General features: G+C 41.1%; 1 protein-coding gene across 3 annotated transcripts in view; it reads left to right on the top strand.

The window, feature by feature from the left end:
* ascc3 (activating signal cointegrator 1 complex subunit 3) overlaps nucleotides 1-24129 on the top strand; it is a 277397-nt gene that overhangs the window by 73320 nt on the left and 179948 nt on the right. For all 3 annotated transcript variants that reach the window (XM_061715394.1, XM_061715404.1, XM_061715413.1), the window contains exons 9-10: nucleotides 7503-7706; nucleotides 9085-9225. In XM_061715394.1, coding sequence (XP_061571378.1) covers nucleotides 7503-7706; nucleotides 9085-9225 — 345 coding nt within the window. The remainder of the gene's footprint in view (nucleotides 1-7502; nucleotides 7707-9084; nucleotides 9226-24129) is intronic.

The following is a 24129-nucleotide window of genomic DNA, read 5'->3' as shown; positions in this document are numbered from 1 at the left end:
ATTAGGGAGACATTTTTCTCCACTCTCACCTCAGAATTGGGGACTGAATCAAACAGTCTATGCCATCTATTGGGTTCCTTACTCACGTTTTTTTTTTTTTTTTTTTTGACTGGGTATTATTTGAATTTTATTATTTATTTATTATTGCCTCATAAATGGATTACAACAAGTGGGATCCATGAGTGAATATGATGTGGTCTTTGATCGGTTTTGTGACTGTAAACAGAGTGTTCATCCCTTCAGAACTTTGCTGCAGCTGCAGATTTTCTTTAACTTGTGGAACAGTGTTGTGTATGTTTACGGAAGAGTATTAGGGCCAGGCAGGAGAAAAAATAAAAATAATATTTTAGTGGAAGATTTTTTTTTCATTATGCACGTCGAGATTAATGTTGAAGTACAATTTCGAGAAAAAAGTCGAAATGTTGAGAAAAAAGTCGAAATGTCGAGAAAAAAGTTGAAATGTTGAGAAAAAAGTCAAAATTTCGTGAATAATGTCGTAATGTCGAGAAAAAAGTCGAAATGTCGAGAAAAAAGTCGAAATGTTGAGATTAATGTTGAAGTATAGTTTCGAGAAAAAAGTCGAAGTCGAGTCGACGAAATTTCGACTTTATTCACGAAATTTCGACTTTTTTTCTCAAAATTGTATTTCAACATTAATCTTGACATTTTGACTTTTTTCTCAACATTACGACTTTTTTCTAGAAGTGCACAATAAAAAAAATATCTTCCCCTCTCAAATATGTTTTCTCTTGCATGGCCCTGATATTCTTCCGTAGTGTGTTTTAGTCTGTCAGTACATGTGACTAACACCAGTTGTCCTTCACTGTGGTTATTTCTGTGCGTATCAGTAGCAATTTGGGATTGAGGGCCATCACCCCCACTCTGTTGCCATAGTGAAGGCAGACGGAGGGCAGCTTGAATGACAGCTGATTCCACAAATCACCAGGTTCATCGCCTTTACGCCGTTTGCTGCTCCACTTACTGCGCAGTGGCCACACATCCAGGCTCAGATACTGGTGCTGGAACAGAACACCTCTCTGGATTTCATGTCACCACATTGGTTGAAGGTTCTGCTATGTGTTTTGATCACTTAATGTGCAGATGCCTTTGGGGGCAACTGCTCTAAATGGTTGACGCTGGCCTAGAATGTGTTGCCAAGGGAGACTGGGCAGCCAATAATGAGCTGTGTGAGTCATTGCCAGTCAACAGTGACATTTATCCAGGGTTTTGTTTTGCAGGTAATCTCCCCGAAACCTCGACACCCCTCTTATTTCACAGTTTGAAAACATAAGTGATATCTTTTGGTTGATTAGCTAAAGAAAAGAGATGAATACATCCTGCCATCAGTACTTATGAAAGGGATATAGTTGAAATTGTACATCTTGTTTATTCGGCGACCTTGGGTGCCATGAAAGGCGCCTAACAAATGAAATATATTATTATTATCATCGTTTTTCCTTATTTTTTCCATTTATCCATCCATTCAATTCAATTCAATTTTATTTGTATAGCATCTAATACAACAGATGTTGTCTCTAGACGCTTTCCAGAGATCCAGAACATGAACATAAACCCCCGAGCAATTATTACATAAACAATGGCAGGTAAAAACTCCCCTAGTGGGAGAAAAACCTTAAGACAAACAGTGGCAAGAAAAACTCCCCTTTAGGAGGAAGAAACCTGGACCAGGACCTGGATCATACCAGATCTACCGCAGGCAGGTGGAAGCAGCAGCGGGATGACCAGAGGGAGGGAGGGGGGGCCGGGACCGCAGGCCAGCACGCAGCTCCTGAAGCTCAGGCCTGCAAACATGCACAAAAGAGAAAAAAGGGGGGCAGCACAAGAAACTAAAGGAACGATGGACAAAAATGATAGCTATGAGATACTTATAATAAATACAAATGGAAATGGAGAAGAGAGAAAGGGAAAAGGAGAGGAGAAGAAGGGTGAGAGGCCCCGGCCAGTGGATCATGTTGGTGCCCCCTGCAGCATAAGCCTATAGCAGCATATCTACCACCAAGCTATATTTGAGACTAACTATCATCCATCCATCCATCCATCCATCCATCCATCCATCCATCCATCCATCCATCCATCCATCCATCCATCCATCCATCCATCCATCCATCCATCCATCCATCCATCCATCCATCCATCCATCCATCCATCCATCCATCCATCCATCCATCCATCCATCCATCCATCCATCCATCCATCCATCCATCCATCCATCCATCCATCCATCCATCTTCTTCAGCTTATGTGGAACCGGGTCGCGGGGGCAGCAGTCCATTTATATTATTGTTATACTTAAAAAGAGTTTCCAAAGAATAACTGCTTGAAACTGTACTTGAACTGTACTTTTTTTTAAATCCATACATAAGATTTTTAGCATAACTATTAAGGTGATTGGGGGTATGCAGGTTTGTGACTTGTACTGCATTTATACAAATACTGTGCCCTCCATATATTTAGTGACAATTGTTATATGTTATAACGGACACAATGTACCACAAAAGTAGTGTTGAACTGACGTCTGCATCAGCTGACTGTTATCCGCTGCAGCTTTTTGGGGCTGCCACTAACTGTGATTGACACGAGGTGGGCATGTTCCTGTTGGGCAACATGGTGATGTGCACGACAAGGAAGAAGCAACGGACCAGCATGAGTCATGTGACCCACACGTGTCTGAAGCTGAAATATCTCCCGAGCCATTCACAGTGGAATATCCCATTTCCGAGGTTTCTGTGGCGATGTCAAGAATGACTGCTGCCTTTAGCCAAAGCTGTGTTAGTACAATATGCTGATTACTCTGCGTAGCATCATAGCATGACGGTTCCAGATTATGTCTGAGCAGGAGGTCAGCCTGTGATGTCATTGACTACGTTTACATGCAGTCAAAATTGGGGTTATTGCTAATATTCCGGTTACTGAAACATTGGGAATATTCCGTTTACATGGTAATTAATCATGGATATCTGGATCAAACCAGCGACGCACGGAGAACGTCATGACGCAATTACCGTCATTTCTGCTTCTTCTTCCTGTATCCAAATTCAAAACAAATGCTGCTTCGCGCAACTTTTCTCTCACCTTCTTGTAAATCTTCTATCCCGGTACTTTCTACCGTCTACAAATGCAGAAATGTTCATATCCTTCATTACATTTATGAAGTGATTAGTCTCCTCCTGGTCTTGTGTTTCTCCGTGTTTAGAAGAACTTCCTGGACTCAAAAGACCAGGGGCCTTATGTACTAAGGGCCCGATTTACTAAGATCCTAAATAAAGAGTACTAATTGCGTGTGCACTGAAAAAGTTTGCGCGTGCTGTTTGCGTGTGGTTTGCGGGTGATCAACTAAGATTGCGTGCGCAATTGATAACAGGTGCAAACAGCAGTATTTAAATGAGGTGTTGCGTGTCTTAAGGTTTGCGAGCGCAAACTCTGCGCCATGGAGAGTCTGGATGTAATGCACATTCACAAGTCACAAGCGCAAAATGAAATTTGACGAGTTGGAGTTAGAGATATTAGTGGAAGAGGCAAATAAACACATTCATGAACTACAGCAAAGAAATTTAAACATTACCAAAAGAAACGCAATATCGGAGAAAACCTGCGATAGAATAAATGCAGTTGGTAACACAAAAAAGGGAAAAACGTCTGGTTTTTCATATTTCAATTTTAGGCACAGATCAAAAATACGAAATAGAAAAACGGGCCACAGGACTGAATTTGATTTTAATATTGAATTGGTCGGGTTTACGTGACCCGGCGGTGCTCGGCATGATCTGAGGAGAAAAAGACAATCAGACACAGAGCTGGAGAGCGCTTTGATTCATCTATTTATGAGTTAAGTTTTTATTCAGATGTCCACAGTATATTGCAAATATTATATATTATATAGCAAACACTGACAGTAAATGTGTGACAGACGGGACCATCATATGGCAAGAAGAGAAGAGAAGTGTTCAGAACAGCGCACAGAGCACACACTAAAGACTGATTTATGGTTCCGCGTCACACCAACGCAGAACCGACGGCGTAGGCTACGCGGCGACGCGCACCGCACCGTGACCCTACGCCGTCGGCTACGCCGTCGTTTTAACGCAGAACCATAATTCAGGCGAAGCTGCAGTCTCTGCGCTGATCCTGACACAGCGGGTCGGAGCGGATTTGGTCATGATGTTTAACCTGTGTTTTGTGATTAATAAGCACGGGTTTTAATTAAATGTAATTTACGAAGGATGATTTCACGTTCAATAAGATAAGTAATCAATAAAATACAAAGTTTTGGCACAAAGGCTTGGCCTGCTTGTGGGCGAGTGGAGGGGGGCACATTAAAAGAAGGTGGCAAAGATATAAGGCGAAGAACTAAAGAAAAAGTGGCCTTTAATAAAACTTGTGCAACCATTTTTAAAATAGCATGCAGCAGAATAAAGACTCTCTCTCTGCGTATTCTTTGATTTTGGATGTTGCCTCCTTGCCACAATAACAGCAGCAGCAGATTAGCACCTTCCTTTCGAACGTATTAAATACAGACGCAATCACAATACGCGCAAAAACTTTCAGGCTTGGTAAATCTCATTGCGCGTGGTAAATGGACATATTTGCATCTTCCCCTCCCAGTATTTAGGATTTCTGGCGGGTACGCCCCATATTGATTATTCATCAGGGCAAAAGTACTAACTGAATTGCGTGTGCAATTTTGCGCATTTCAGAGACGCAGTCATCTTTGCACGCTGTTAGTAGATCAGCTCGCACTTTGGTTTGCGGGTGCTGTCAAGTTTGCACACGTTTTAACACACGCAAACCTTTAGTAAATCAGGCCCTAAGAGTGCGGCGCACAAAAAACGTGCGTTCGCCACTTTCAACGCTCACGGTCGGATGTACAAAGAATGACGTGCAACTAGAAAGTTGCGGCCCCTTCACTCACATATCAAGGCTGGTTCACGCACTTTTCTGAGGTTTTGTCCGTTGGCGACACTCACTGGTGATGCAGTGAAGTGCAGAATATGAGGAAACGTAACATCAACAATAAGTTCACGACCACGTGAAGGACATGACAGTCCCCACATCACCAGATAAATTACACAAGAGTGGAGCTGCAACAATCTCACAATCAACCACATGATCTGAACAAACAACTAAAGGAGCTCAACGATGGAACCTGCAAATCCTGATGGAGCTTTGGCTCCGTTAGAGGAACCTGCTGATGATCAGATCACACCGACCTGCTGGTCCAGGACTAAGACTGGACCATCAGCTGGTTTAGTCTGGATCTGCTGGTCCAGGACTAAGACTGGACCATCAGCTGGTTTAGTCTGGATCTGCTGGTCCAGGACTAAGACTGGACCATCAGCTGGTTTAGTCTGGATCTGCTGGTCCAGGACTAAGACTGGACCATCAGCTGGTTTAGTCTGGATCTGCTGGTCCAGGACTAAGACTGAACCATCAGCTGGTTTAGTCTGGATCTGCTGGTCCAGGACTAAGACTGAACCATCAGCTGGTTTAGTCTGGACCTGCTGGTCCAGGACTAAGACTGGACCATCAGCTGGTTTAGTCTGGATCTGCTGGTCCAGGACTAAGACTGGACCATCAGCTGGTTCAGGTACCAGGAGGATCTTCTGGATCTCTGTCCTGAACTGGACCAGCTGCTCCGGTTCAGACCAACATGATCTTTCAGCTGGAGCTGCTACAGGTCGGACATCTCTGTCTCCATGACGACCGTATGGGACGAGGACTGGAGATTAAAGCAAGATCCTAAACATCCCATAATTGTGTCTGGACAGAAAAACATTAAAATGCATTTTGCAGGAAAAACCGATTCTGTAAAGTTGTATTTAAAATAAAACTAAGATGTCACTGAAAGGTTGGTTGGTATGAACTGATGTGATTCAGCAATGATGAATAAAGTTTTTATTGAATGTTTAGGTAACTTTCAGAGTCTGATATGGAGTCAGCTGCAGCTGCTGCAGGTCCAGAAAGTGTTTCTCCGGTGATGGACAGGTGTCGTGCCATAATCGGATTTCTCCCCTAAAAATGGGTCGTTTCACCTGCCAAAAATTGATTTAAGGCCAAATACAGTTAATGAAAAGTTGTTTCTGCCTAAATATGACTTGATCTCAACCTTGAGTTTCATAATCTGAAAATCTGACGTTTCAGCGCTCTCGCTCAACGGGCTGCTGTGCGCGCTCCCGCGGCCAGAAATCAGAAGAAATCAGATTCTGGCAGGAAATCACTTTTTGGCACAACAATGTTTTAAATATAAATGTATATTGTTCACATTGTTATACTTATGAGCGAGGTGATCGCGGACATCCACAATGTGTAAAACTCAATAAACGTGTACATTGGTCTTAATCCGTCAGCATGACAATAAAGCAGAACGATGAGCCGTTTTTCATCCACCAACTTAAGTTCTGGTGTCTGTTCTTAAAATACAAACAAGAAAAGCAGAGTGTAATGATGCACTAACGCTGCCCATAAACATTAACAAACTCCTACGATCATAATAAAACCAAAACTCTTCACGGAACGCAACACAAAGCAAAGAACAACATTACCCATAATGCAATGCGGCTTAAATCGGAAGAAATGCCCCAAATAAATTATTTTTCCAGCTCAGAGCCGATGTTTTTTTTTTGTTGTTTTACCTGTTTTTGCACATTTCTTGTTAGGATGAGCGTTTTTTAATTATCTTATTAATATTATCATATTCAAACATATTTGAGGGAGGAGACGGGGCAGAGTGTTGTGCTCCCGCATGTGCGCTCAAATCCACGCTGATTGGGATGTACAGAGAAACCTGCGTGGATTTGGGCGTACGCACAGCTTTGTACATATGAATTTTCGCGTTCTTGTTAATTCCACGCACGGATTCACGTTGAAATCCACGCACTCTTAGTACATGAGGCCCCAGGATTCCTCGTGAACAGAGCATGAGCAGAAAACATATTCCTGTTCCGTTTGATGGGGATATTCTGTTTGGTGTTTATATGACCAAATATTCGGGTTTTAAAAGGAGTAACCCAGGGCTCATATCGGGGTTATTCAAAGGGGTTATTGGTGTTTACATGGCCGTGCAAATTCAGGTTATTGCCAATATTCGGGTTTTAAAAGGGTTATTGATGCATGGAAACACAGTCAATGTCACATCTCCTGGATGTTCGGCTTCCTGCAGATTTGGCCTCTTGCACCACTTGTTGGGTGAGGTTTCAAATATGTATTCTTCATAAATCAACCAAATTGCAAACTCCAGTTTGAACGTTGGGTAAAACTGAAGTATGCTTTCAAAATTACTCTGAGAACCTTTAGTCGTGTAAATGACTGTATTATCAGTTTAAATGGCTCCTAATGAGAGAAAAACATTAGTATTTTTGAGCTAAACCAACAAGCCGCAGCACTGTCTCTCACGACAAGATTCTTGACGTCCGTTTGTTACAGGTTTTTTTACTCATGTTTTCACCACTTTTCCATCCATCTCTCTGCTAACTTTGCCTGCTCAGGTGGGGCAGCTGGTGTTTAAGGGGATGAAGCGTCTGAACAGGATCCAGTCGCTGGTGTTTGAGACGGCGTACAACACCAACGAGAACCTTCTGATCTGCGCCCCCACTGGTGCTGGCAAGACCAACATCGCTATGCTGACTGTCCTGCATGAGATCAGGCAGCACCTGCAGCCCGGGGGCGTCATCAAGAAGGACGAGTTCAAGGTAACACACACACACACACACACACACACACACACACACACACACACACACACACACACACACACACACACACACACACACACACACACACACACACACACACACACACACACACACACACACACACACACACACACACACACACTTCAGTCAGATTCTGAAACCAGTGTCAAATTGGCCCACGGTGAACAGAGTCAGAAATGTAAATAATAGTTTTGAATAGGCATTGAAAACGTCAGCTGTTCTAAAGACGTGGTAACGAGACGATAAGCCGCAGTGTTAAGTGCAAACACACTCTCAGATGAATAATTCAGACGGCTTTGTTCTGTTTCATGAGCACTTCCACTCACAAACACACACTTACTGCTGCACGGTACCAGCTCGTCACAAGAGCCACTTTTCATACATCACTATTACACTTCACCCATGCGGGCGGCTGGCAGAATATTCCTCAATAAATTGTGATTTGTGCTGGTTGCCAAGGAACAAATGATCCTGCCTGTTTACTCATTTATCACCACAGTGTCCTTGCAGTCCTCCAACTCCTCACTCTCTCACCTGAGCTCTGTTTTCTGCTCCGTTAGTTCCAACCTCTCTCTGTCTCTAGATCAAACCGCCCTGGATAACTCATGTAGAACTCACATGTAGAACTCACCCATAGTTCCTTAAGTTACTTATTGTGTGGAGGTTTGGGGTAACACCTATACAACAAATACAAACCCTATTTTCCTATTACAGAAAAGAGCTTTAAGGATAATTAATAGATCTGACTATTATAAACTAACAAATAATCTCTTTATTAAATATAATACTCTAAAATTCCATGATATAACAGAGCAGAAAACTGTTCTATTTGCCTTTAAAGCCCAGCAGAAACTGCTTCCAAACTACATTCAGGATTTGTTCCAAATAAAAGAACGGCTCTGACCGGAGGGGGAAACTCATGTTTGAGACGACGACAGCAAGAACTAATATTAAAAAGAGATGGACATCAATTAAGGCTAGAGAAATATGGAATAGTCGTGACAACGACCTAAAAATGTGCAGTTCTATAACACTATAAATATAAAGTATAGTATCAAAAACATTCTAGAATGTGAAACGTCAATTTTATATTTTGTCTTATTTTTTTTTGTCTTCTTTATGCATTGTTTGTTTCCACGGAGTAAAAGCTAATGTCTCATATTTAAGCTGATCATAAGATAAAAAGCGTAGGCACTATAAGCTACGGCTTCAGCTACACCTTTTTCGGCGAAAGAAATGTTTATTTTACCTTTTCATCTTGTCTTGTAAAAAAGTGTGTACAAGCCAAAATAAAGATTAATTCATTCATTCATTCATTCATTCATTCATTCATTCATTCTCTCTCTCTCTGCAGATCGTGTATGTGGCTCCCATGAAGGCGTTGGCAGCTGAGATGACTAATTACTTCAGCAAGCGTCTGGAGCCGCTGGGCATCAGCGTTAAAGAGCTGACTGGAGACATGCAGCTGACCAAAGGAGAGATCCTCCGGACACAGGTACACACACTGTCCTGCACACACACACACACCTGAACACAGGTACACACACTGCCCTGCACACACACACCTGAGATCCTCCGGACACAGGTACACACACTGCACACACACACCTGAGATCCTCCGGACACAGGTACAAACGCTGCCCTGCCCTGCACACACACACCTGAACACAGGTACACACACCGTCCTGCCCTGCACACACACACCTGAACACAGGTACAAACGCTGCCCTGCCCTGCACACACACCTGAGATCCTCCGGACACAGGTACACACACGGTCCTGCCCTGCACACACACACCTGAGATCCTCCGGACACAGGTACACACACTGTCCTGCCCTGCACACACACACCTGAACACAGGTACACACACTGCCCTGCCCTGCACACACACACCTGAGATCCTCCGGACACAGGTACACACACTGCCCTGCACACACACACCTGAGATCCTCCGGACACAGGTACACACACTGCCCTGCACACACACACCTGAGATCCTCCGGACACAGGTACAAACGCTGCCCTGCCCTGCACACACACACCTGAACACAGGTACACACACTGCCCTGCCCTGCACACACACACCTGAACACAGGTACACACACTGCCCTGCACACACACACACACCTGAGAAGCTATGGATCTATGTTTCCAATAAATACTTATAATAATAATAATAATAATAATAATAATGCTTTATGTTCCTCAGAGTTGTGGGGACAGTCTGAGGACGGTCAGAGAGGACAGAAAACAGTCCCCTCTCTCATGTGTGTCCTCTAGCCCTCCTTTGTGGAGGGCTGGGACATCTCTGGATCACATTTCATTCTCAAGGCTGTTGATCACTGTAAATTAATGTACACTCTTTCAAATAGAAGAGAAATGGTTGATTTGAGAAGATTTGAAGATTTTATTTGGAACATGCATGTTAAAAGAAAGAGTACAATAAAGTAAAAAAACAGAACATATATATATATATATATATATATATATATATATATATATATATATATATATATATATATATGTGTGTGTGTATATATATGTGTGTATATATATATTATATATATTTAAGTGTAACATATCTGCAGGATCTCTGCAGCACTCGGGCAGACGTCACGGATCCACCAACATGCTCGAAACGGAGTAGGAATGAAGTATCCACTTATCTTATATAAAGAGTTTCAATAAACTTACTTATAAAACACCCATACCTACTTTAATAACTGTTCTACACAGTGATATAATACTCAATTATATATATGTATATATAAATATAGTCAAAATCAAACAAATCAAAGCAAACAAAAGAAAACAAAACAAACACCCTGCATTTAGTTGCTACTATGTATGTATGTAATAATAGAAGTAATTATAATGCATAGTATTACATTATCATTACTTTACTATAATACTACACTATAATAGAGAACAATAGACAGCAATGGTATAACAATATACTTATAACTATATAAGAGCATGCACCAGCACAGCGGCCACGTTGGTTATTTCTACTTTTCAAACCTGCAATCTGGCCACAAATGACATCACTTCTGTAGTCAGTAGTTCTTTTACTCTAAACCTCTGAACTTTACAGTCCTGCAGATCTTTAGGAAGTAATTATATTCACGATCTTGCAATAAAAAGATCATTCTTTAAATGTCCCAATAAAAACAAAATAAAAGCTGTTCGGCTTACGATGAACTTTGGGCTTCTCTGCACGTTGAAACATTCATGTCATGAATATCTGTTTATGGATTGTTGGTTCATTCCTAAATGTGTCAATGTTATTGAACTAACAGAATGTTAATCCGTATCAAAGATAGCTCATTTATCTCCGATGGGAAATTAATAAAATCCAAGTTTATTTATTTATCCCCCTTGGTAGAAATGTAGACATTTCTGACAAGATTCCACTTCTTTTCATACCTCATGTATCAGGTTCTGAACATTTATATTTGGGTCAATGACGTGACGCCTATATTTTCTGAAAAACAGATTTTTTTCAATTCAAAAAAGGTTTAAATGGATAAGAAAATACCATATATATGACCTACCTGTCCCACATATGGACTCACTTGAATTTTACAAAACATACTAGTTATTTGGGATTTTGTTGTTGTTTTAAGCGTCAAAATGTCATGTGGTGCGACCGTCCAACCACGACTCTGGTTTTGAAAACTGTTTTGAAATCACTCTAAATGTATTTAAATCAATCTTCTATCTGGCATGATTTCTGAAGTATCTTGTAGTGTGTAAGATTGCAACACATTTATATATATATTCCCATCATAATATACAAACAAAGTTTGACTGATTATGTCCATTTTATGAAATATCATGTGGCGCGACCATTAAAAAAACAACCATTTCTGTATAATACTGAAAACTTGTAAAAAAAAAAAAGATGTCAAGATGTTAAGGAAATTAATTTATTTTAATATGAATCATGGTTGCACCACATGACCTTTTTTAAGGCTAGTGCCAATTCATCTTGACAAAAAACTCAATTTAAAATTTTTACATGAATTTATGTGTACACAACATTCTTAATGTTTGAACTACTGCAATAGATGTTCTTTTTATTATTATTTTAAAATTGACCTGTTGAAAATCCTTATTCGTCATTGACCCATTTGCCTTTATATTTAATGCTTTCATGTTCAAAGGAGCATGTCTGTGTACAATTAGCAGTAGTTGCCATGGTTACATTACAGTGTAAGACTAGATCAAATATTCATTTCTGATAAGGGAACAGTTGTGGGGATGGGAGAGACGGAGAAGGACTTGCACTAGGAATGGGTAATATTTTACCGTTCACGATATACCGGCAAAAAAATTCCTCACGGTAAGAATTTGTATCTCGCGGTAAAAACGATAAATTCCCGTTGATGACGTTTTTGTGTAAAGCTGATTTATAGTTCTGCGTTAAATCAACGCACGGGAAGGAAGGAAGGAAGGAAGGAAGGAAGGAAGGAAGGAAGGAAGGAAGGAAGGAAGGAAGGAAGGAAGGAAGGAAGGAAGGAAGGAAGGAAGGAAGGAAGGAAGGAAGGAAGGAAGGAAGGAAGGAAGGAAGGAAGGAAGGAAGGAAGGAAGGAAGGAAGGAAGGAAGGAAGGAAGGAAGGAAGGAAGGAAGGAAGGAAGGAAGGAAGGAAGGAAGGAAGGAAGGAAGGAAGGAAGGAAGGAAGGAAGGAAGGAAGGAAGGAAGGAAGGAAAGAAAGGGGAGGAGGAAGGAAGGAAGGGAGAAAAGAGGAAGGGAAGAAGGAAGGAGAGAGCAGGAGGAAGGAAGGAAGGAAGGAAGGGAGCAAGATAGATAGATAGATAGATAGATAGATAGATAGATAGATAGATAGATAGATAGATAGATAGATAGATAGATAGATAGATAGATAGATAGATAGATAGATAGATAGATAGATAGATAGATAGATAGATAGATAGATTGATTGATTCCCATTGATGAGGTTTAGTAGTATTTAGTATCTTTTACAGCAGTGTTTTGGCTCCAAAGACTGAATGTGGTGATATATTTATAGTTACAAAGGTGGAGTTTAATTGGTATTTTTTTTATCGTCATTTTTATAGTTATCGGGATAAATGCCAGAAATTATCGTGATACATTTTTTAGTCCATACCGCCCATCCCTAACTTGCACTCGTCAGTGTTTTAGATGCATTCAGCTTTTTAAACTTTAACAGTATATGATAAAAGTGCTACCTTGAATTAAGTATTCACCACTCTGTTCTGTCAACGTCAGCTTGCAGGTTTTTGCAAATCTGCTGTGCTTTTCAACAGCCGGCCTGGCATGTATGAATATTGCAGGTAGAACAAACAATTAACAATTTAAGAGCACTTTGTGTGACGTTGTCCTTTTATGCACAGATTGACAAAGTGCAGAGCTTTGGACATTTTAGACACAAAACCTTCACGTAGCAGATTTGAGTTTCTTCTGTTGGTTGTGTTAAAGATCATTGTGGGTAGATGTTTTATTTATACTCTCACCAGATCTATTGTGCAGACCAGAACCACTCACTGGTTTATCCCGTTCACGTTTGATACATGATTCTATTCATCATTAAACTAGCAGCTTGTACATGGTTATGTATCTGTCATGTTGCCAAACACTTGGATACATTGCTATTTTAAAGGTGAAGGTAAAATATTATATACTTTAGCACAACTTTACCATCCTTTATGGATATTCTAAATGTCAAACTCAAGTCCAGATGTGACCGTAGGCAGACTGATCTGATCGCTCCATTTAGTAAATAACTATGACTGAGAACAGTCAGCAAAGAGGAATTTAACCTTATATATATTATAAATATACAAAATGAACCGATCTATATGCCAATTGGCACAAGTTATAACGTTAAATCATTAAAAGCCATATTTTGGTCAACATTATATCTCAAATTAGTTTTGTTTTTGTCTTCATTAGTGCTAATTAGCTGGCATGTCGTCAGCTTGTAAGATAAAGCAGTACGTCTTTACGTCCATAAACTGTATATTGTTTACAACAGTACAATTTCATGAAATAAATAACTAAATAAAAATAAATAAATGTTGGATGGGTTATTTATCTGTGATGGAGCTTCCCCTGCGTTATTTATTTATTTAATTTATTTAAAGGTTTCGTTATCAGGGACAATGCACATTAATAATACATTTGAACAAATGTAAAATATGCCAGAATTAGCCAAAAAGGCTTTTTTGCATCTGCTGTCCCTGGACTGGTGTAAAATAGTCAACCTAAAAGAAAAATTATTAAGATATAATCAATAAAACATTTCCAAATATGAAGGCTACATCAGAATAAAGATTAAAAGGTAAGAGACTAAGCTAAAATACATACACACACAGGTTAACATAAGCTCAACAACAGACAATTGCTACAAACGAAAACAGAAACAACATGAAGCAGCAACAGTAACATCAACATTAATAACACGAGACACAATAACACACTAACAGGCCAAAAACAAACAAGACTAAAGCACTAAACACAGAATAAAAAGCCATGCACAAAAAGCAACAGTGTAACTAGACAAACTAATAGGCAACATGACAGGTGGATCAGACAAACACCGACAGGCAGGGCAGCAAGCTAGGAAAATTACGCACTAAAATGTAATGTTGACAGCCTTGACCACTAATTAACCACTTTTTTAGATCAAATTTAAAAGAAGTTAGCGTGAGCGGCGTGTCCATGGCTGCTGTGTTGCCAGCCGTCCTCGGCTTCAGCATCAGTTTTTCGACTCGTACCCACAAACCACAAAAACCCACAAAAATTCGTATTCACAGTGAAGACTGGTAGTCGTAGAAATTAGAATTGTATTCATAAGACTTTGCACTCACAGCTTTTAGATTCATACTCACATAAAAACAATCCTAACCCTAATAATTTATCAGACAGAATTTTGGGTACAACTTTTTTTTATTCACATACAAATGTTTATCATTACGAATAAGAATAGTTATAACATGGACACATCTTTTTGAAAGCTATTTTACTCCATAAGAATCAGTCTAATTGAATAGATTTGCATGTTCAGTTATGTTAAAGTGAATTTCTGTTGAATAATCAATGGGTTGTTCAGTAGTCGGCAGCAGTAAGTGCATCGTTTGTGCTTTTCTGGGCTTTTACTGGTGGGACACGTGAATTCATGAATCCCTCTTGCGTAGGGGGCTTCTCTCGTTCCTGGAAAAAAAAAGCGCGATTCATCACAATGAAGCCGGAGAAAAGAGGAAAATTGCAACTTGAGCAGACATTTAGTGAAAGAGGCCGTCACCTCCAGCTCAGTGGGAAGTGGAGGTTGGTGGATCCGGCCTGAGAGACTGCTGAGGAGGACGGGGGGACACGCATATCTGTTAAACCCTAAAGAGTTGGAACTGAAAGACTGCACAGCTTAGAGCTGAAGTTTATAAGCCTTGTGGGACTTATGCATACAAAAGGAGAGGTTTGAGTACGGAGTCGTGTGTGAAATGAGGCCAATTGCAGCTAATCTAGAGGTGTTTTAAAGTTGCCTTTCTATCAGGTCATTTAAAAAGAGAATGATTACTCAGATTCACTGCAGCTCTGCAGCAACCCACTATCTCTCCTTCATTTAGCCTCGTCCACACTCTTTCTTATTCTTCTATTTGATTGTGTTGGTTTCAGCCAGTACTCCATCCATCCATCCATTATCTATACCCGCTTTATCCTTTGCGGGGTCACGGGGGTCTGCTGGAGCCTATCCCAGCTCATTTCAGGTGAGAGGCAGGGGTTACACCCTGGACAGGTCACCAGTCCATCACAGGGCCACATATACGCCCTGTGATGGACTGGTGACCAGTACTCGAGTTGTAAAAATAAATAGGGGGGGTGGGGGGGGTGGATTTTATCATATGGGGACAGATAATTTGTGCTGATTACAAATAATATAGTATATTACAAATAATAGCAGTGACCAAAACACCTGCAGAAATACTGCAGGAATGACATAGCAGCAGTTAAATGCAGCCTTCTGTAAGCTTGAAATATCCACTGGGCTTACATCAAATACATCAAAACACAACAATAATTAAAGCTGCAAGCAGTGATGAACGGGCCCTCGCACCCTTGTGCACGTTCAGGCTGCAGTGGAAGTTTGTATGACTTGCGACATTTAGAGGATGACACCACCCACGACTCTCTATATCAAACCATTCAAAAGTTATGGCAGAAAGTAGGAACTAACAGATATCGACCGATCAGAAGAAGGGGCAAGGCTAATTTGCAGCAATTATGTTCAAGGACTCAAAACTGAGTCCGATGACACCACCCACGAGTCTTTATGTCAAACCATTCAAAAGTTATTGCAGAAAATCGGAAGTATCACATGTCGACCAATCAGAAGAAGGGGCGGGGATAATTTGCACCAATTAAGGTGAAGCAGTCAAAACCGAGTCTGATGACACCACCCACGACTCTGTATGCCATACCATTTAAAAGGTATGGCAAAAAATAGGATGTATCAAATATCGACCAATCAGAAAAAGGGGTGGGGCTAATTCAAGCCAATGAAGGTCAAGTACTCAAAATTGAGTCACATGACACCACCCACGACTCTATGTCAAAACATTCAAAAGTTATGGCGGAGAATAGGGACTATAAAAATATTGATCAATCAGAAGAAAGGGCGGACTATTTTGCACCAATGAAGGTCAAGTACTCAATACCGAGTCTGATGACACCACCCACGAGTCTTTACGTCAAACCATTCAAAAGTTATGGCAGAAAGTAGGAACTATAAAATATGGACCAATCAGATGAAGGGGGGGTGAGCTTTTTGGCATCTATCGTCGCCATGGTAACGCTTTTGACTGAGAAAAGTAATGCGCGACGTTGCAGGATTGAGACGCACATTTTGAAGTATAACACCCCTTGTGCACGTTACGGTCGAAGCGGCCGAAGAAATGGCATAAATTGTGCCAAAATGGCCGACTTCCTGTTCGGTTTCGGCCATGGCGCCGGAGACTTTTCTTTAAGTTGCAACATGATACAGGTGTGTCTCGATTTTCGTGCATGTACGTGTAACCGTATTGTGGGGCTTGAGGCACGAAGTTTTATCTGTATGGACCAATCAGATGAAGGTTGGGCACGCTTTTTGGCGTCTATCGTCGCCATGGTATCGCTTTTGACTGAGAAGTTATGCACGTTATCGCAGGATGGAGACGCACATTTTGATGTATAACACACCTGGGTGCACGTTACTGTTCGGGCCGTATTAACTGCCGAAGGAGTGGCATGAATTTTTTTTGTTTTTTTGTTTGGTTCATTACACACACACACACACACACACACACACACACACACACACACACACACACACACACACACACACACACACACACATATAGCCACTCAGTCACATACATATACCTCTCCTAAGTATTCCTAGAAATTTACTCGAGTAAAAGTAAAAATATTTGTCTTGGAAATGTATTCAAGTAAGAGTAATAAGTACCAAAGAAATCTAATACTCAAGTAAAGTACAAATCCTCTGGATATGTACTTAAGTACGGTACTCAAGTAAATTTACTCCGATACTGTCCACCACTGGGTGTAACCAACAAATGGCAATTTTGTACCAAATTCAAAATGTAATGTCTATCAGTCTATCAGTTTTGGTTCAAATATAAATCATTGGTATAGTATGCATAAGTGGGTACTACTTGTACACATTTTAAATCAGTTTTATGAATTGTAGAGAAAAGAAAAATATATGTAATGGCTTTATGAGGGTGACACTTCCATTATAGATAAAATGTATTTAAAAATGGTTTTCAAAAAATGAAAAGACACAAGAGTCTATCTTTCTTGAACAGATAATTTAATTACTGATACTTATTAAAATATACATTTTGTTAAGGAAATCTATTAATTTTGAGATAAATAACCGTCGCCCCAAATGACTTTTTTAAGGTCGTTGCCCTATTAATGTAGGTTTAAAAACGCTTTAATACCTTTGTTTTAAGTTTTCACATATATGCACACTACATTCCAAATGTTTGGAAAATGGCCAAATATAACTTTATTTTAAGTATTTTAAAAATAGGCCACTCAAAGGCCTTATACATCGTTGACCAACAACTGTAATTCAGGCTTAAATATCCCAGGGAGTCGTTTCCACCGTGTCATAACTGCATGCGAGCGTCCGACTATCACATTGAGCTGCGTGACATCGGACGCTCTCTGTCCACACTGTTAAACTCGCGGCCAGTTAGGACAGTCCAATACAAAAAAAAAATAAAGCAATGGAATTGATTTTGTCGCTGACGCTTGCTCGCATTGCATGGAACACACTTTAATAGTGTACGCAGCTGGCTGTTCTGCCCGGAGCGAGGCTCATTTTAGAATTCGGACCGGTCCCTGAATGCCTCTCCTCGTCCTCCGCGGCGCTGCGCGTGTGAAAACACCGGGGAGGTGTCATGTTTCTCCACCGCAAGGGCACGTGTGAGTGACGTCATCACGCTGCGCACGCAACAACGTCCCCAAACTTCGCCATATCACTACGGTCACGCCCTCTGGTAAAAACTTAAAAGCTTCCCAATTTAGCGTCGGCCATGTGTCTAGATTGTACAAACCAAGTTGTGAGCCAATCCGATAAAATCTCTAGGACGATTTTGTTAAATACCCAGGGGGCCAAGCAGAAAAACAGACATGGAGCGTTGTAAAAGGTTTGACACCAGAAATGATATCTAGGACCTTCAAGGATAACAACCTGGGTGGACAACCCGGTCAACTAGCTGCTGGAAAGCTACAGGGGGCCAAAAACCCTCTTTTTGGGACATTTTCCAGGCGAAATTATGTATCTGCAGATATTTAGGTACTACAATGGCATTAATAGTCATAGAACTATAAAATTTGGCAGAGAGTATGTTGACACATAGGGGAAGACAGGAAAATAATATTCTGGGCCTTGCTGCAACTCTATTTTAAGATATCACTCTAAACATCCCAAAAAAGACAAAAAAAAGTACTGCTCGCCTAACAAATTCTCATGAAAATCAATATTTTTCAGTACTTTATGGAGAATATCTATGCCTACCATGTATATAGAAAACTTCCTTAATTCATAAGCTTTCATTTGAGTCCAAGATGGCCTTTCTATCTCGAAGGCTGCACTAGCTGTGGCCAAATGTCTGCTCTATATCCCAAATCGAGAATTGTACTGAAACTGCATTTCCAGTCAGTGTTCCACGAGATGAGGTCAAGTGCTATTTCTTCTTCTATCATTTGAATAACATCCTATATTGATACTTAGATATTGATGATAATAAGAAACAAGATTCCTGTCAGCAAAACATTTATTTTCATTTGGATTTTCATAAATTGAATACAAAATAGCCATTTTCGTGGCCAGGACTACATTGTGATTTTAAAAAAAGAAAAGAAAAAAAAAGTAACCTGACATAATACATGTCCAAATTACAGCAGGTATAACAGGTTTTAGTATCAGTGTCTAATTTTCTGATTCACTGCTGCTGCCACTGAACTCCAATGTGACTGTGTTTAATCTGTTGCATCTGGTTGTCAGTCCCTGGCAACGGCACCCTATGTAGCATGGAACTCCCTTCTTTGCACAGGAACAGTTCTTCTGGCAACCTTTGACACATCCACATGAGATTGTCTTGTTCATTGACACAGGCCAGGCTGGCTTTGGAGAAGAGATGGGAACTGCTTTTCCATTATCCATAGACCATCCAAATTCTGTACACAAGGGAATCTTTGGCTTGGATATGTGTGCACTCTTGTCAATGAGTGTTGCTAGAGCAGCCCTTTTCAGGTGCAGGAGAAATGCTTCTTCTGTTGGGGGTAGTAGCTTTAAGAGTGTTTATCTGTTGTTCAGGAACTTGTATGCTCTCAGCTTGCCCAGATCTGAATCCTCAAAATGATTGGCTGTGGCTGTATACACAGCTATGGTGAGGTCCCGTGCCTGATTAAGGACGTCATCTGTTATGGCATCGGTTGGGTTCTCACCAAATTCTTCCAGTGCCGGTATGTCCAGAATCATGCTTCTCTTAAACCACGCCTTCTTTCCACTGAAATATGGGTAACTAGTTGTATTTCTGCCACTCAGACTGTGGACAAAGGGCATTGCACAACACTGTGAAGGTCCCAGTGCCACAACCATTTTATGGATAGGCAAGTATGCATTTTGGGCTGTTCTCACCCACAGCTCTGCTCGATCACTAAGATGCGTTGCACCATAGTACAGGCACATGACAATGATGTCAGTGTCATTTGCATGTATGACAACTCTGTCAACTCCTTCATTCTGGACACTGTAGAGGGTGTGGAGTATGATCCTGGTGTCAGCCTCCTGCTGTGTAGACTCCAGAGCAGGAACATGCATAACAGACCCTCCTGTCAGCACTACACTCTTGGTCTCTTCTTTGAAACCACCACCCAAGTAGAGATGAGTTGGGCCAAGAACAGGTTCCAGTTGCTCATTCTCAGACCATTTGTCACAGAAGAAGCTCAGAAGATTTGCTTTGTTAGCTGAGACTTCAAAAAACTCCTTTGGGTCTGGAGCTGTGAACTGCTCACTGACTTCATACACTTTGGCTGGTTTTGATCGGGCATATCTCTTTTCCTGCTCAGCTGATTTAAGGCTGGGTCCACTGTACCTGTCACAACAGAAGTGTATAATCTGAGTGGGAAGGTAACTGGGTTGGACATCTCTGTGAATCAGCACAAATGCTGCCTTACCTCACTGCAGCAGGCCACTATAAATATGGACAGCAATCTTTGCCTTTGTATTTGGTTGAGATGAAGAAACTACCTGAAACAGCTCCAGAGGTACATGAAGCGCTGATGGCAGGTGCATTTGTTGGGAGGAGAGCAGATGGCAGTCATAATGGGGTCTCCTCTGACATGCTTCTGGAGCAGACATATAATTCAGATGCCAAGGAGGCAAGCGGTTTAGATGGCATTACACTCAACCCTGCTGCCCGGATGAAATGGCTTTACACAAAACCACTCACTGCAGCTATCTCTGCAGAGCTCAAGTCTATGTTGCACCTCCATTCCTCCAGCCCACACCATGAATCTGGTTGGAGTCGTGTCACCAGGGATGCTGAGATGGTAGTCAAGGTCATGGCAGCAGTAGAGACCAACCCATTCACAACAGCCACACCATGCCTGATCAACATATCAACTGGACAATGTGCAGATTCCACAGTCAAGGACAACCTAACAAATGTGAAAGCACTTGGTTTGAGGGCTCTGTCAGAGCCCTCAGTGACCAGTGATCAGAAGAAGACAAGTATTGTGAAGCTTAACACCTTCCACACACAAAACAAAAAATCCAAGAAGTCTGGGGGTAAAACATTTGCATCTGGCAAGAGCAATGAAGTTACTGCCCTTCTGCGCATGACACAGATCATTGCCAGTGGCGGAGAGCTTAACATTGTGGACTTCATCGGCAACCACGAGTGCAGTGACTTTCCCCCATCCCTCTTCCAGGAGGATGGCAGTATGAGAACTGATACCAAGGCAAGCCTAGTAAAGATTCTGAAAGAGGAGACCAAAGTGAACAGCATCCCTAATCTGCTTCAAGATGGCAAAAAGACAGCACTAGTAGTTGATGCTATGTGTGCCATAAGACACTGGTCTTTTCAAAAAGGTGAACTATTTGGAGCTATTGCTGAGCGATACAAAAACTTGCTGCTGAATGATGTGCCTGCTGGCACTCAGATCATACACTTCTGTTGTGACAGGTACAGTGGACCCAGCCTTAAATCAGCTGAGCAGGAAAAGAGATATGCCCGATCAAAACCAGCCAAAGTGTATGAAGTCAGTGAGCAGTTCACAGCTCCAGACCCAAAGGAGTTTTTTGAAGTCTCAGCTAACAAAGCAAATCTTCTGAGCTTCTTCTGTGACAAATGGTCTGAGAATGAGCAACTGGAACCTGTTCTTGGCCCAACTCATCTCTACCTGGGTGGTGGTTTCAAAGAAGAGACCAAGAGTGTAGTGCTGACAGGAGGGTCTGTTATGCATGTTCCTGCTCTGGAGTCTACACAGCAGGAGGCTGACACCAGGATCATACTCCACACCCTCTACAGTGTCCAGAATGAAGGAGTTGACAGAGTTGTCATACATGCAAATGACACTGACATCATTGTCATGTGCCTGTACTATGGTGCAACGCATCTTAGTGATCTAGCAGAGCTGTGGGTGAGAACAGCCCAAAATGCATACTTGCCTATCCATAAAATGGTTGTGGCACTGGGACCTTCACAGTGTTGTGCAATGCCCTTTGTCCACAGTCTGAGTGGCAGAGATACAACTAGTTACCCATATTTCAGTGGAAAGAAGGCGTGGTTTAAGAGAAGCATGATTCTGGACATACCGGCACTGGAAGAATTTGGTGAGAACCCAACCGATGCCATAACAGATGACGTCCTTAATCAGGCACGGGACCTCACCATAGCTGTGTATACAGCCACAGCCGATCATTTTGAGGATTCAGATCTGGGCAAGCTGAGAGCATACAAGTTCCTGAACAACAGATCAACACTCTTAAAGCTACTACCCCCAACAGAAGAAGCATTTCTCCTGCACCTGAAAAGGGCTGCTCTAGCAACACTCATTGACAAGAGTGCACACATATCCAAGCTAAAAATTCCCTTGTGCACAGAATTTGGATGGTCTATGGATAATGGAAAAGCAGTTCCCATCTCTTCTCCAAAGCCAGCCTGGCCTGTGTCAATGAACAAGACAATCTCATGTGGATGTGTCAAAGGTTGCCAGAAGAACTGTTCCTGTGCAAAGAAGGGAGTTCCATGCTACATAGGGTGCCGTTGCCAGGGACTGACAACCAGATGCAACAGATTAAACACAGTCACATTGGAGTTCAGTGGCAGCAGCAGACAGTGAATCAGAAAACTAGACACTGATACTAAAACCTGTTATACCTGCTGTAATTTGGACATGTATTATGTCAGGTTACTTTTTTTTCTTTTCTTTTTTTAAAATCACAATGTAGTCCTGGCCACGAAAATGGCTATTTTGTATTCAATTTATGAAAATCCAAATGAAAATAAATGTTTTGCTGACAGGTATCTTGTTTCTTATTATCATCAATATCTAAGTATCAATATAGGATGTTATTCAAATGATAGAAGAAGAAATAGCACTTGACCTCATCTCGTGGAACACTGACTGGAAATGCAGTTTCAGTACAATTCTCGATTTGGGATATAGAGCAGACATTTGGCCACAGCTAGTGCAGCCTTCGAGATAGAAAGGCCATCTTGGACTCCAATTAAAGCTTATGAATTAAGGAAGTTTTCTATATACATGGTAGGCATAGATATTCTCCATAAAGTACTGAAAAATATTGATTTTCATGAAAATTTGTTAGGCGAGCAGTACTTTTTTTTGTCTTTTTTGGGATGTTGAGAGTGATATCTCAAAATAGAGTTGCAGCAAGGCCCAGAATATTATTTTCCTGTCTTCCCCTATGTGTCAACATACTCTCTGCCAAATTTTATAGTTCTATGACTATTAATGCCATTGTAGTACCTAAATATCTGCAGATACATAATTTCGCCTGGAAAATGTCCCAAAAAGAGGGTTTTTGGCCCCCTGTAGCTTTCCAGCAGCTAGTTGACCGGGTTGTCCACCCAGGTTGTGATCCTTGAAGGTCCTAGATATCATTTCTGGTGTCAAACCTTTTACAACGCTCCATGTCTGTTTTCCCAAAAAATTGGGTTTTGCCCCCTGGGTAAAAGTACGAGGCCTGGAAATGACCAGAATTCATGAAAATTGACATTTTCTTTTCAAAATGCTGGACTTCCTGTGTAACTTAGAGCATGGGTCCAAGACACTTTTTTTGTAGGGCTTTGTCTGATGTAATAGACACATAAAGGTCATTGCTGCAGGTCAAACCATATTGTGGGGCTCGTCGAAAAACATAAAATAGGTGGCGCTATGGAGCCCATTCTTGTCGACCCATGCCTGTCGACCATAAAATACGTAATTTTTCGCGACTCTGGAAGCGTGTGCAAAATTTGGTGAGTTTTGGAGCATTTTAAGGCCTCCAAAAAGGGAATTAATTTCTGGCGAGAATAATAATAATAAGAAGAATAATAAACATCACAGATACAATAGGGTCCTCGCACTTTCAGTGCTCGGGCCCTAAAAAACAGTTTTCTGAACTTATCAATATGACTCTGTCCTTCACAGGATAAGTTAAATGGATTTCGGCAAAAACTCAAAATCTTAACAAGAATATTTGTCTTATTTCTAGTTAAAATGTCTCATTTTAGTAAAAAAATCTCATTACACTTAAAACAAGACTCATCACTTGAAAAAACAACAATTTTCACCTGTTTCAAGTAGATTTTCACTTAAAATAAGTAGAAAAATCT

Source organism: Cololabis saira, chromosome 3 (assembly GCF_033807715.1).
Source record: "Cololabis saira isolate AMF1-May2022 chromosome 3, fColSai1.1, whole genome shotgun sequence".
NCBI classification, from domain to species: domain Eukaryota; kingdom Metazoa; phylum Chordata; class Actinopteri; order Beloniformes; family Belonidae; genus Cololabis; species Cololabis saira.
This window is presented reverse-complemented; position numbering and strand designations above follow the sequence as displayed.